Below are 13,504 nucleotides of genomic sequence, written 5' to 3'. Positions count from 1 at the left end.
CACTGCAGCCTGCCTCAATCTTGGACAGTCAGCCTGAAAGAACATTCAGAGTTTATTTTATTTATTAAAGTAAAAAAGAAATATTCCCTGCAGGTGTCCCCAGTGCACACAGTCAACTGTCCTTGCTTTGACTGTTACTCTCTCAGCGGCCAACAAGGGGGAAAGTTACTGTATACACACTGCATGCTGCAGAATTTTATCTGTTGATTTATTATGTTCAAAGTGCCTTGTAGCAGGTGGCGCATTAGACCTAAATTATTCAGCAACACATTCTCCCCCCCCACACACACACACACACAGCGCCCCCTATTGACATGACAGAGCTGCACTGAGTTATACTGCAGTGGTAACCAATTCTAACTTTATTCAATATACTGCGTAGCCCCTTAGACAGAAAACACCCGTCAGCAGAAGGGGTGAAACACGGTCTTGGGGATCAGGATAGACTTGCAGAAGGAGATTGCAGTTTCAGAGGCCAAAGTAGCAGCTAAGGAGCAGTGTGCTATTCGTGTGGGAATTAGCTGCTGCACGGCCGGGGAAGGGTCCTGCTGTGCAGGACTCCTAAATCCTGCAGGAGCAGAGTTCTGCTCTACTTGGATGGCAGCCATTTATTCCTGCAAGCCTACCCCACTTGCCTTCCAGACTGTGCTTAACCCCCTTCTGCTGCCCCAGTCACCCAGGCAAGCAGTCACACAGTCCTTGCAAACCTTCTAAAACAGCAGCCAGACAAGTTATGGAGTTAGAGGACAACAGGAAAATGACCACATTATTTTTATGCAGGCAGTGCATCATCTGGGCAAAAAGGTAAATTACAGCAACAATTTTGCCTGGCCACATAATCCTATTACACACAGGTTACCTATTACCCTGATTCAATTACAGCTCATTAGAGCACTTTGGAAGTGGTTTGTGTCATCTTGTTGGTTTGATTGGATTAGATTAGTGGTTTATAGTACATAGAGATTGAGATGCTCTCTTAGATTCTAGACCACTGAAGTCCCACCGCTTATACAGCCTAATATCCCTAATGGCAGTGGTAGGCCTGAACCAAAACCCCTGAGCTGCTGAAGTTCCCAAACTTTGTGGAAGTTTGGGAATGAGCTTCACAGCCAGCCTAGTTTTCATTTAGCACCTAGTGTGGTTGTATCTAAGCATTATCTCCACAATGGCCAAATGACAACCCTGAATTTGAACACCTCTGAACTGAGAAAACTTGGATCCAAATGCAGCTTGAACAATGCTTCAGGCCAGCTCCACTCAGATGATGTGTCAGACAGGAGATGGAAACAGAAGATTACTCCACTCCCTTTTGTCTATATAATTCCCCAACACCAAGTGGAAGTTTGTGGCATAGTTAACTCCCGATTGCCTCCTGGCCTACAGCTGAGCCATTTCTTCACTCCCCATTGCTTTCACTATTGAATCTTAGCTCCCTTTGCACAACTGAGGAATACACAACAAATCCTATTTGACTCTAATGAGAAGTTGTATGTGTTTCCACCCCAGCCTTTCAATATCCTGGGGAGAACCCCCCATCCCTACCCCTCCTGCTCCCACACTTTTTGTTAGGAGCAGGAACTATTGTTGAAGAAAGTCACCTGCCTCTGCTGGCTGCACTGTGTAAGAATAGCATTTTCCCAAAAGTATTGCGATAGGGGACATAGCTGTAGGGTGTCACGCAGGAAACTTGTTTTAAACGGATTCAGGCTAATTTGCGTTAAACATGGTTTGGCTGCCCACTGTGATGGCCACCTTTTGCATCTAGGGGTGCTTGTGTGTGCACATGTCTATGCACAGGCCAGGGTGTGCATGCATGAACGTGGGGGGGCAGACTAGTGTGTGTGTGTGTGTGTGTCATGCAGGGTATGTAATGCGTGTGCAGCAAGCCATAGGCATATGTATGTGCATGCGTGTCACTACTGAGGGACTTCTCCCTGCAGGTGCACAGAACCCCTTCAGTTGGGCACAGCCTTTGTAAAACCAAACTCAGTTCTCTCCAACCTCCCCTTCTCTCTATGGGCCAGAAAGATCCCTGGACTAATCCCCTGGCCTCAGCAGAAGTTCCTCAAGAGAAGAATTTGACCCTCTTGTTTTTTGTTTTAACTGTAAATGGAAACCTGTGGGGGTTTAGCAAAGAGCTTTGCTCCAACTCCGTGTACCTCTCTGCTGCCCATCCTCCCCCCCGCCTTCTCTCCAGCCCATTTTCTTTAACAGGCGGCTGTGGGGGTAGCAGTTATGACTGTGCCTAGAGTAATTTGTTTTCTTTCTTTGGGGGTAGAGGAGACGGAATTCTTTGGGAATGATTTATCACATGGCACTAACGGGGAGCTTCATTTATTTGCCTAGCTGCATACAGTTTAGCACCTAGGATTGCAAACTGATTATTATACATTGTTATTTTTCCCACTTGTATACTTTGCACCTTTTCATAGAGCGGATTAACTGCTCCCCAGTGGCACATTATTTATGACTGTTTGCTGACAGACTGGCTGGGAAGGGTCCTGGCTCTAGACTCTTCCAGTGTGTCTCCCTCCTCGCCCCACCTTCTCAGCCACTGCAGGTCTCCTGGAGGATCACACTTGCTAGTGATATATCACTCCAATTCTAACTTTAAATAGCATCTAGGTAAGAGACTCGGTGATGGAATCTGGATCCCTCTGGCAGCAGCCAAGAAAGGAACGTGTGATTGGACTGCAGCTGTAGAGAGAGAGAGAGAGGTATGCACAGCCAGAAGAGCAGCTGCATATGCATGCACATACACCAACACACAATATGAGGGCTCGTCTACACTGTCAGTTTACAGCGCTGCAACTTTCTCGCTCAGGGAGGTAAAAAAACACTCCCCTGAGCGCCGCAAGTTTCAGCGCTGTAAAGTGCCAGTGTAGACAGTGCACCAGCGCTGGGAACACAGCTCCCAGCACTGGGAGCTAAGCCTCTCGTGGAGGTGGTTTGTTTTTAAGAGCACTGGGAGAGCTCTCTCCCAGCGCTCTGCCGTGACCACAGTTTAAGCCATGTTCAGTGCTTTAGTGTTGCCAGTATAGACTAGCCCTTAGTGAAGAAGGCTGTTAGCTCTTAGGATATGTCTACACAGCATCTGGGAGGCATAATTCCCATCTTGGGTAGACATGCTAGCTAGCACCTATAAATAGCAGTGTGGATGCCATGGCATTGGTGGTGTCAGACTAGCTGTCTGGTACGTACCCTGGGCCATACTTGAGCTGCTAGCCCAAGCTGCTGCTACCCATGTCACTGTGGCCACACTGCATTATTTTGCGCTAGCTTGAACATAACTAGTGCATGTTGGTCTACCCAAGCTGGGAATTGCACCTCCTCACTGCCGTGTAGACATACCCTCTGTTGTACCAAGCAGGGTGCACACAGCCTAGCTAAGGACACAAAAAAGCCAGAGGAAAAGGGCTACAATGTGTGTACAGGGGGTGGGACTGAGGAAACTCAATCCTCACCCCAAGGACTAGCAGACATGGCTCCCTATTCCCCCCTTACGCAGGTATCTGGCCATTTGGAGCTGAACTTTGTAAAACAACCCAATCTCCACCTATGCACATGATGCCACCACATTCCACCTCACCATGAAGCTCTGTGGAGACCAACTTGGAACATCTCCATGTTGCCCATGGGGGTGCACTATCCCCCTGCCCAGGGTCTCTACTGCTTTTGCTCCCTTGCACATCAGACACCCAGATTTCACATTGCTTCCAGCCCTGATGCCTCTATGAAAGATACTCTGAGCCTGATCTTTAAGGTAAATTAATTTTTAAAACTAACATATGAACAATACTATCCTAGTTTCTTTACACTTGTTTTTCACAGCTCATTTATAGCTTTGCTCTGTGCTGGAAGAGCTTCAAAAAGCAAAAAGTTGTATCAGTGGAAAGCAGTAGTAAAGGATGCCCAGATGGCCTTTGGCTGCCAGAGCAGAACAGAAAAACCCACATGGAACTGGCACACATCCAAGGAGCACGATTTAGAAATAAATAGCAAGATTCAAAAACACACTTGTCTTCAGCAGCTAACCTTAATATATTACTCATTCTTCCTTTCAGGTAACGTCATGTTCAAAACCCTGGTGATTGCAGAGTATTTACTTGAGACTACTACTGCTGGTTTTCCTAGAGCTGTTTATCTTTCCATGCATGAGCTCATCACATCACCCTGTGGTTTTCTTAAGAGTTGTTGGTTACATGGTTAGAATCTCTCTTTAACCAAAATCAAGTCACTTACTAGCATGAATGGATTTGGAGAATGCCCAGCAAGGAGCAGCCTCAGTAGAGAGGAACACTCCTGAAAGGACAATTACTGGATTTATTTTCTTGAAAATAGAGGCGTTTTCAGGAATCGCCCCAGAACAAAATTTGTAACAAACAGCAGGAGTATCCACGATAACATGTATGGGGTTATAATGCCGGGGGAGGGGGAAATGCAAGAAGAGCGGCCACCCATCTATAATTTAGAATCACAGCAGATAGCTTAAAAGGCCATTCTACACATTTTCCTGCAGTGGTTGAGAGAGAGAGAAGTGCCATGTGTATTGGAGCATGTAACTGAGAGGCAGTGGGGTCTGGTAGATCAAGTTTGGAGCTAGGAGCCAGATAGTACCACCAAATCCTAACCCTAATTCAGCCACTGACTCTTTATTTTACCTCTGGCCACACACTTATCTTTCTGTACCTAGGTTTCCACTTCTGTAGAAGTGGGGTAATACCTACTTCACTTGGTTTCTGTAGCGGGAGGATTAGCTAGTTATTACTGTAAAGTGCTACACATTATATGAAAGTATTATGATATGTAGTATATGAGGAAGGTGAGGGAAGCAGAAAAAAGGTGGCTGTCAACTACTCAGTTACAGGTCCAGAAGCAGAACAAGACTTGAGGCCAGACTACTGCATCTGGAGATTTGTAACCAAGTCAGAAAGTGGGAAGATGCTAATGAAGGTGGTTTTGTTTGGAATTTGTTTGTAATGGGGAAAGCATTAACTGAGTTTCTATTGCTTTTATGAGTTCCCAGCTTCGCAGTTCATCCCCCAGCATGATCCTTTCATTTGTATATTTTATTTACATTGTATCACAGTCACCAACTGATGGGAGTTAAAAAGAAAGTCAGCAAGTTATTGAAGATTCTAACAGCTTCCTCTGAAGCATCTGATGTTGGCCAGCCAGAGAAAGGACACCACTATACAGACCACTTATCTGATCTGACATGACATGACATGACAATTCCTATGTTCCTACCATGATGAATGTGGCCACAATGCTACATTTCCGGGATGTCCAATGCCAATACAATGACACTTACCTCCTGTGAAACTGATTTTTACTTGAACCCGGTTCACTACTGAACATGTGGCTAAATGATTATTATGGGGGACATGAGAACTATGTAGAGGCATTTGAAGAACGTGAAGGAATGAAAGGCTGACTTAGGCTGGTACAACAAGGGAGAACCTGGAGCAATAAGAAGAAACAGAGATAAGAAATTTAGGCTAGATATCGGAGAAACATCCGGAGGGTGAGTTCTATTAGAAGCCATGTCTACCTACAAGCCAGGGGTGTGATTCCCAGCTCACTTAAAAAGAAAAGGAGTACTTGTAGCACCTTAGAGACTAACAAATTTATTTGAGCATAAGCTTGTGTGAGCTACAGCTCACTATTTGTTAGTCTCTAAGGTGCCACAAGTCCTCCTTTTCTTTTTGCAAATACAGACTAACACGGCTGCTATGCTGAAACCAGCTCACTTAGACATTCATGCTAGCTCTCATCTGAGATGGTGTAACACCAAAGAACCCTGGTCGTCGGCAGGTGGGATCGAACCTGGGAGCTCTGAAACTTAACATATGAGCCTCTAATGCATGAGCTAAAAGCCAAATGCCTCTTAGCTAAGGCTGAAGCAGACTCATTAATCTCCAAGTGGTCTATGTGCCACTAGAGGGAGACAGAGCACCAAACCCAGCAGGCATAGGTTACATGAGCATGCGAAAAATAAGACCGACACAGTAGCACGGGCAGCAGCAGAAGCAGAGGTTTGCTGCCCCAGGTGCAAACCTACCTGAACCCTGTGGGCCCACACCAGTGGGGTGGCTAGCCCGTGCTGCTGCTGCTGCCGCCGCCACCTGAACCACCCAGTTACAGTACTGTTAGTGTACGAGTTCAGATGTCAACTAACCCAAGCATGTCGACCTAAGCTGGGAACCACACCCCTTGCTCGTAGTGTAGATGTAGCCAGAGAATGGAAGAGTCTCCCACGGGAAGTGGCGGAAGCTTTATTGCTGGAGGCATTTAAACTCCAACAGAAACATTACATACTGTAGAGAAGAAATATTCCCTGGCCTGGGGAGCAGATGACTTAGTAGACCTTCTCCACCTCTAACTTCAATGAGTCCATTAAAATACAGCAAGAAGATAGGTAAATTCTTATGTTGTCTTAATCTGAGGAGCTTTCGGCTCAGAAGCAATACAGCCAAGCCAATGCAGGAAAAACTGGCAACAAAACTTACCTTAACCTGTTAAAAACAAAAATACAATGAGAGAAAACGAAAACACTGTGCAATAAGATGTAAAACTGCCCTAAGCTAAAGTTATCAAAAGCATCCACTAATTTTGGATGCCCAATTTAAGACACATAAGTATCTCATCCTGGGCATCCAAAACACGTAAGTAATTAACCATCATCATCATCTGTTAAGAGTTCCTTATTAAGACTTCGCTCATATATAGTGCTTTCCTTCCATAGCTTCCAGATGCATACTGGATTATCCTTCAGTGTGTGTGACAAAAATCCAGAATAAAAAACACCATAAAAAACAGTAGGAAGGGAGGGGGAAGGGAGCTGAGAGTGGTGTGTGAAATGTGTCAGCTGTTCCATAACTGCTTTCATGATCCGGCCTTTACCGATGTCAGTAATTCATTGTAGTGAACAGAGATGACTGCAGGTTTGTGTGGCACAGTGTGAAAAACGGAGCCTAGAATTAGCAGCTTTCCCCTCTTACATCAGTTACAAGGTATTATTGCAAGTACATCATATGGGGGCAATCAATTATGCTCAATGAGATTTTTTAACAGCTCTTTTTGCCTTGCTGTGATAGTTGTCTTTTTTGTACTCATTTGAAATTCTCCAGCTGAGAGAGTTTATTTTTGGATTAGTAATGTGTGCCCATTACAATCTCTGGGCCCATTTACAGTCATTAAAAAAAAAAAAACACTAAGAACAAAATGGACCAAGCGTAAGCTCACAAAAGGAACTCCTTCTCAAGCAACACTGCTTCTAACATAAGGCAGTTTCCTGAGGGAAAGGTTGTATAAATAGTGCTTGCAGCACGCTGGGTAGGTCAAAAGATCTATAGGGCCAAGCAAGAGTGGTAAGCAAATTCTAGAGTCAAAGACCCTCCTCTTCCCTACTGAGGATACCCATTTTTCACCCCACCCCCCCAAATTCAGATCTGGGAACTGGAAGCAAGAGTCTCTCATTTGAATCTCAGCTACCAGGAGTGTTGCATAAGGATACAGGTGGTTGCTAAGATAGCCAGGACCAAAATCATATAAGGCTTTACAGAGAAAAAAACACCACTTTGGATGACATCAGAAATAAATCGGTAGCCAGTAAAGTTCATGGAGCACAGGTGTGGTTTGCTCTGCATTTGAAACACCACTAAGCCAGCTGGCCAACACTTCTACAGTGGCTGAAGTTTCTGGGTGGCCTTCTAGGGTAATTCCATGTTGACCATGCTGCTGTAATTCAATCTTAGTTTATCCACATTGGCTAATTAAGTCTACTTTATTTCTGCCATTTAGCTCCATATCACCTTCACTTTGTGATTGGAAGAAGGCAGAGAGAGGTTAAGTGAATTACTGAAGATCAGAGTCCTAGGCTAAACTAGGAATAAAAGCGAGAGACTGACACTAACAACTAGTTTAAACTGCCTCCACAAGTTACCTGGGGTTTGGGGGGAGGGGGGGCGTGTTTGTTTACAGAAACAGTTCCAGGTATATTACTTGTCTCTTTACAGAAAGTGTGTGGATGGTGATAGCTATTTGTCAAACTTTAAATCAATATCCTGGTCATCTTCTAGCAGCTTCCTCCTGTCTGTCTTTCCAATTCCCATATCATTTCCCTCTAATCTACCCAAAAGATTCAGCAGATCAAATCATCAGCTTCACCCACGGGTCAGATCTCACTCCCCTCTTCAGATCTCTCACTCTCTGCCTTAAGTTCTAGCTCTCCATTCTCACATCTCTGCACACCCACACACCCCTTGGTGCCAACTGGTGGAGTACACAAGGATCCCCTGGGTCTGATGTCTCCAACATAGTGTGCCAAAGGGTGGCATGCAAGGTCTCTACCAACAGTCATTAATGCACTGGTTGTCCTAATCATTAGGAGAGACATGTATGGATGATATTTACAGAGTTAATTATCTAGATTTAAAACTACGTTCTTAAGATGTGTAAGTTAAGGCAGGTCACCTGAAGGTGACAGACTCTGTTCAGGCAGGGGGTAGTAGACACTTATCTCCCCGGCTGACCATTGTGTCTTACACTGTACATGCATTTGCTAACAGGGAGCTAACAGCTAATCAAGGCTGACTTTGACAAGAGTTCATAAAATCTATAGGAAGGAACACACAATAGGGAGGATGTCCTGTTTATGACTAAGATCAAAGAATTAGGCTGGTATATGAGAAGAATGTAGTGGGACACCAGCTATCCTTCACCTAGGCCAGTGCTTCTCAAGCTATCTAATGTGAGGGATCAGCAAATTTTTTTTCCCAATGTGCACGCAAACTGGCAGCCGATGGGTCGCGGACCACCACCGGTCTGCGGACCACCACTTTGAGTAGCACTGACCTAGGGGACACGCTGTCTGTGTGCTTGGGAGGCTCACAGCCAGCATTCTGACTGAATGCTGGGAGAAGACTTTGGGTGAGCTCAACTTCATTAGACAGGACAATGTCTTGTTAGTTAAGCATGAAGGTCTAGAAAGAGCATTATGATTTTATTTTACATGTATTCGATTGCTTCCAATACTTCTATATAGCTTCTATTATTTAAATCTTTGTTAAATAAACTTAGATTTGCTTGTAGTGAAAACACTTACAGATGCTCAGAGTTAAGTGGAGCGGTGAAACTGGTAAGATGAGGTGCACTGTTCCTTTGTGAATAGCAGAGCTGGGAATTCTGTGGAGTGTCTAGTAGATCAGAGGCTGGATGCTCCAGAGGGATGCTTGGAGCGTACCTGTCACTAACCTGCAGAGGGACAGCATGGCCTGCGTAGGCTGAGAGGAGAACGCTTGTGTTGCCTGTGGCAATGAGAGCCCTGTGGTACCCACAGGTACCCACAAGGCTTCCTCACACGAAGGGCAGATGCATCACTGCCAGAAAGCATCACACACCCCGCCTACATCTCTGCTCTCATTTCTGCCTATTCCATCTTTTGTTCTTTGTTCCACCTGAGCTTCTCACCTCCCTGAGCCCAGTGACCTGCTCACTCCTCTCACGATTGTTATTTTTTCTGGGCTGTCTTTCACATGTGGAACTTCCTCCCACCCTTCTATGCAAAGCAATAATTCTCTCTTCACTCATTTACAACTCACATCTATTGCAAAGCCCACCAAGGATAAATCACCTCAGAGTCAGTGTCACCCACTTACCCAAAGTATCATTACAGGTGCCTTGGGTGATCATATCTACTTAGAGTGGAACCCAAGTACAGCAACAACCTCAGTTCCTTGGGAACCACACACACAATGCAGTAAGGATGCTCTCAGGAAAGTGTTAGTTCATGGAGTTATGAAACAGGGTTAATGAGAGAGAGCATGGGAGTGGAATGAAGACTGGCAGTCTGGTATGAAGCAGCGGGTGAACAAACCCAAAGTTTCCTTCAGTATCCAAAGTTTCTGTTTTAGGGAACAAACTCTCCTCAGCATAAATCTGGTACACACTGAAGAGACCATCCCTCATTTGTTGCCTGGGTTTCCCCACTCTGCAGTGTTGATAGGAGAGAGAGCGCAGCATTGTCACTGGAAGAGGAAGAATGAAATGAAGTCCTGGGAAAAAAGGATCAGGCTGCTTAGTGAACTGCCATTTTTTTTTTTTAAAGCAAACATTCGTTACCTGAGTTTCTCATACTAGAGCTGTTCAGTTTGGACTCTTTGATGACCAAGTGCTTGATCCAAAGTGTGGGAGCTGTGATTTCTGAAAGACAACAAGAAACACTTAACAAAACCATATTAATTCCACTAGTGGGGGTTGGGGAGGCATGGTGGAGGTGTCCTGACTGGTCCATTCTAGTTCTTGGGTTTTGACATGTCCTCCAGGGTTCCTTTGTGCATTTTGTGTAGTGTGAGCCTTTAATTATCTCCCACCACAAGCACACACAACCTCTTCCACTCTTTCCATGAATTACGTCTGTTTCCTTCTTTCCCTAGCCCACAGTATCCTGCCTCATACCCTTCAGCCCTGACTCAGAAGAGGTACGGACTATGTTGTGCGGTACTGCATGTTTTGTTTTCCACTAAGAGATGCATGAAATTCAGCAAAATACTTTAAAATCAGGAATGTAAACGTTACCCTAGACCCCAGAAAGCAATTGATCACCCACTTCCAATTGTCAATTCCCTTTTTAAAAAAAAATCAAAATCAAATAGATAAAAGAAAGCATGTTAAAGAAACAGATCTCATTAAGGACATGTATCTGATGCACTAAACCAAAACACACAGATATCAACTTTCAGAAAGTGCTTAGAGATCCGTGGATGAAACATGTTATACTGTTCAAGTTCAAAATACAGCAAACCCTGCCTTATGCAACCCCTCAAGGGTCGATACAAACTGGTTGCTTAACAGAGAGATATTCAAATAGAGGTTGAGCGGGGTACTTGATACCTTAAGTGGTCTCAAAAAGGGACTTTTAAAAAACTAATATTTTTTTAAAATAGTAAGGCCTGATTGTTTTTATTTTTTATTCTAAAAAATGTTACAGGGGTTTTTCTGTTTGCTTATTGACATTTATATAGCTCTGTTCAACAAGGAAGAAGCTGACTAACTATATAGGAGAAATAAATACAAAAAGTGCATCAAATTCACAAATTAAACAAACAAAGGTTAGGAGGGCAAACATTTTCTCTCTCAGCTCCAGCAACCATAGGAGTGTTTGCTTGTGAAAGGAGAATCGAGCAATTTAGTCATCTGCCCCAACCCCCCACTTCCACCTCCACCTCAATCCAGGGTCATGGAGCTGCTGAACTGCAACCCAGAGTCAGAAGCTACACTTCCCTGACCTGTTTGCTATTCTTTTTGAGAGAGACAGGAGAGAGTGAGCGAGTGAGTGTGTGTGTGTGGTGTGTGGGGGGCGGGTGCAAGATTTAAGGGCAAATTTCAAGGAGTGCTCTAGTCCCACAACTGGTGCCTGCTTTTCAAAAAAGCTTTACTCTCATTCAGTCACTTATATAAATGACCAGACTTCCTAACCAGCCTAGCACGTTGGCTTATAACCACATTTGAAAAATCTGGCCTCAAACATCATAACCCAAGACCTACTATCTAAAGCTGACTTTTCCCTTTTCCCTAACAAAGATAATTGATGCCATTTAAGGGATTTCTTTCAAGCAAGAATTTTTTCCCCTTTCAAGGATATGTGGAAATACGTTAGTTTAAAAAAAGTTTATTGAACAGCAATTTAACTTCAGGGTTTTGCTGCCAGGTTGGTCTTTTTGTTCCTAGCTAAAGAAGAAATTGTTTTCAAAACAAACATTTCAGGGGGAAAACAGAGTATTTAAAACTCTGATCATCAAGTCAGTCTTCATTTTAACAATCTGACATCCCCAAACCCTATGTGATGCTCAAAGCAGTTTTCCTTTTTGATTGTCACATGAGTAAAAGATTCTGAAGGCAACATTAACCACTTTTCCTTCCACTCCTACAACCACAAGGCCTTCAACATTAAGCTCCAGTGCCTCCATGGCAATAGCACAGGTGTAAGACTAGAATCCCATTACTGGGCCAGAGTTGTTTACTAATTCTGTACCCAGAGGGTGAGATTTTCAAAAAAGAGCCTACAGAAGTTAAGCATACAAATCCTACCGAAATTCAATAGGATTTGTACACTTAACTCTCTCATCTTTGAGAGCTCCAACCATAAATGAATAGATAACAGAACAATGCTTTGGCCTTCTCTGTTGTCTCCCATTAGAGGGTCTCAAACCAAAGAAGTGATCATCACAACCCCCAGTGCAGTAGGAAGTTTACTTATCCCTATTTTAGCAGTGGGGAAACTGACATATATAGATAAAGTGACATATCCAAGGTGTCACAGTGTTCGAGTGTCAGAACTTGGATAGTTCCCAGTCTCATGCTGCCTCTCCACTTGGCCAAAAGGAATGCTGCCATAGTTAATAGAAGGCCTAAAATCTGACCATTCCTGTTACGAGATGTGCATGGTGCAAGAGGAAAGAAGTGATTGCATGATGTGTTGCAAGATTCACAGTAACACACAAAATAAACAAAGCTGGTGCATGGTCCTTCATTACGCTGTACAAGCTTGCTATGGTCCATTTCCCTCTTGGTCTCACCTACATTCTCAGTGCAAAATGATGGGTCCTTTGAATGAGCAAATATTAGAGACTTTAAAATATCTTGCACAGAAGAGAGGCACACAAGAGCTATTAGGCTCTACATGTCCTGTTGGTGGCCAGGGCAGGACTGTCTCTGCAGCGTACACTCTAGTGTTTGTCTGAATGACCCAAGGGTTGGAGACTTTCACCATTCCCTTAGGGCTTGTCTACATTACCCGCTGGATCAACGGGCAATGATCGATCCAGGGGGGGGTCGATTTATCGTGTCTAGTGCAGATGCGATAAATCGACAGCCGAGCGCTCTCCCCTAGACTCCGATGCTCCACCGGAGCAAGAGGCGCAGGTGGAGTTGATGGGGGAGCGTTAGCAGTCGACTCACCTCAGTGAGGACACTGCAGTGAGTAGATTTAAGTAGGTCGACTTCAGCTACGTAATTCACTTAGCTGAAGTTGCTTAACTTAGATAGGTCTGGTCTACACTGGGCAGGAGAATCTAAGAAACTTCTGACAAGGCTTCCACAGACTAATCCAGTGCACTGTTTGGGAATGATTCCTGTACTTAAGTCCACATTTTCTTAGTGCATTCCTTCCGTTGTGCATTCACCACCACTATCTTGGGGTAAACTGAAAGCCCAGCAGCATGCTGTTATTACAAACAGCAATTTAATACAATACCAGATGGCTGCTAGAAGGAACACTTTTGGGGGGGGGGGTATGTAAACATGAGACTGACAACTAGGGTTTTGTTTCCTCTGTTTATTTATGTGGGAATGCAAAATTTTGGCCTAAGTATCTTTTTTGTTTTTTAAAGCGGATACAAAGAATTTTATAAAAGCTAGGTCCATGCAAATGATGGAACTGCAGTCACTTGCGATTAAATACGCTTATTTTAGCGTAAAAAACCCCTCCAAACCAAAACCC

At 44.2% G+C, this 13,504-nt stretch overlaps 1 protein-coding gene across 5 annotated transcripts in view; it reads right to left on the bottom strand.

Moving 5' to 3' along the window:
- Positions 1 to 13,504, bottom strand: part of SMOC1 (SPARC related modular calcium binding 1) — a 201,297-nt gene that overhangs the window by 61,465 nt on the left and 126,328 nt on the right. For all 5 annotated transcript variants that reach the window (XM_084630120.1, XM_084630121.1, XM_084630122.1 and 2 more), the window contains exon 7: positions 10,126 to 10,206. In XM_084630120.1, the coding sequence (XP_084486246.1) occupies positions 10,126 to 10,206 (81 nt within the window). The remainder of the gene's footprint in view (positions 1 to 10,125; positions 10,207 to 13,504) is intronic.

This window comes from Lepidochelys olivacea (assembly GCF_965140295.1).
Source record: "Lepidochelys olivacea isolate rLepOli2 genome assembly, chromosome: 6".
Classification (NCBI taxonomy): Eukaryota; Metazoa; Chordata; order Testudines; family Cheloniidae; genus Lepidochelys; species Lepidochelys olivacea.
The sequence above is the reverse complement of the archived record's forward strand: the minus strand, read 5'-3'. Positions and strand labels throughout refer to the sequence as shown.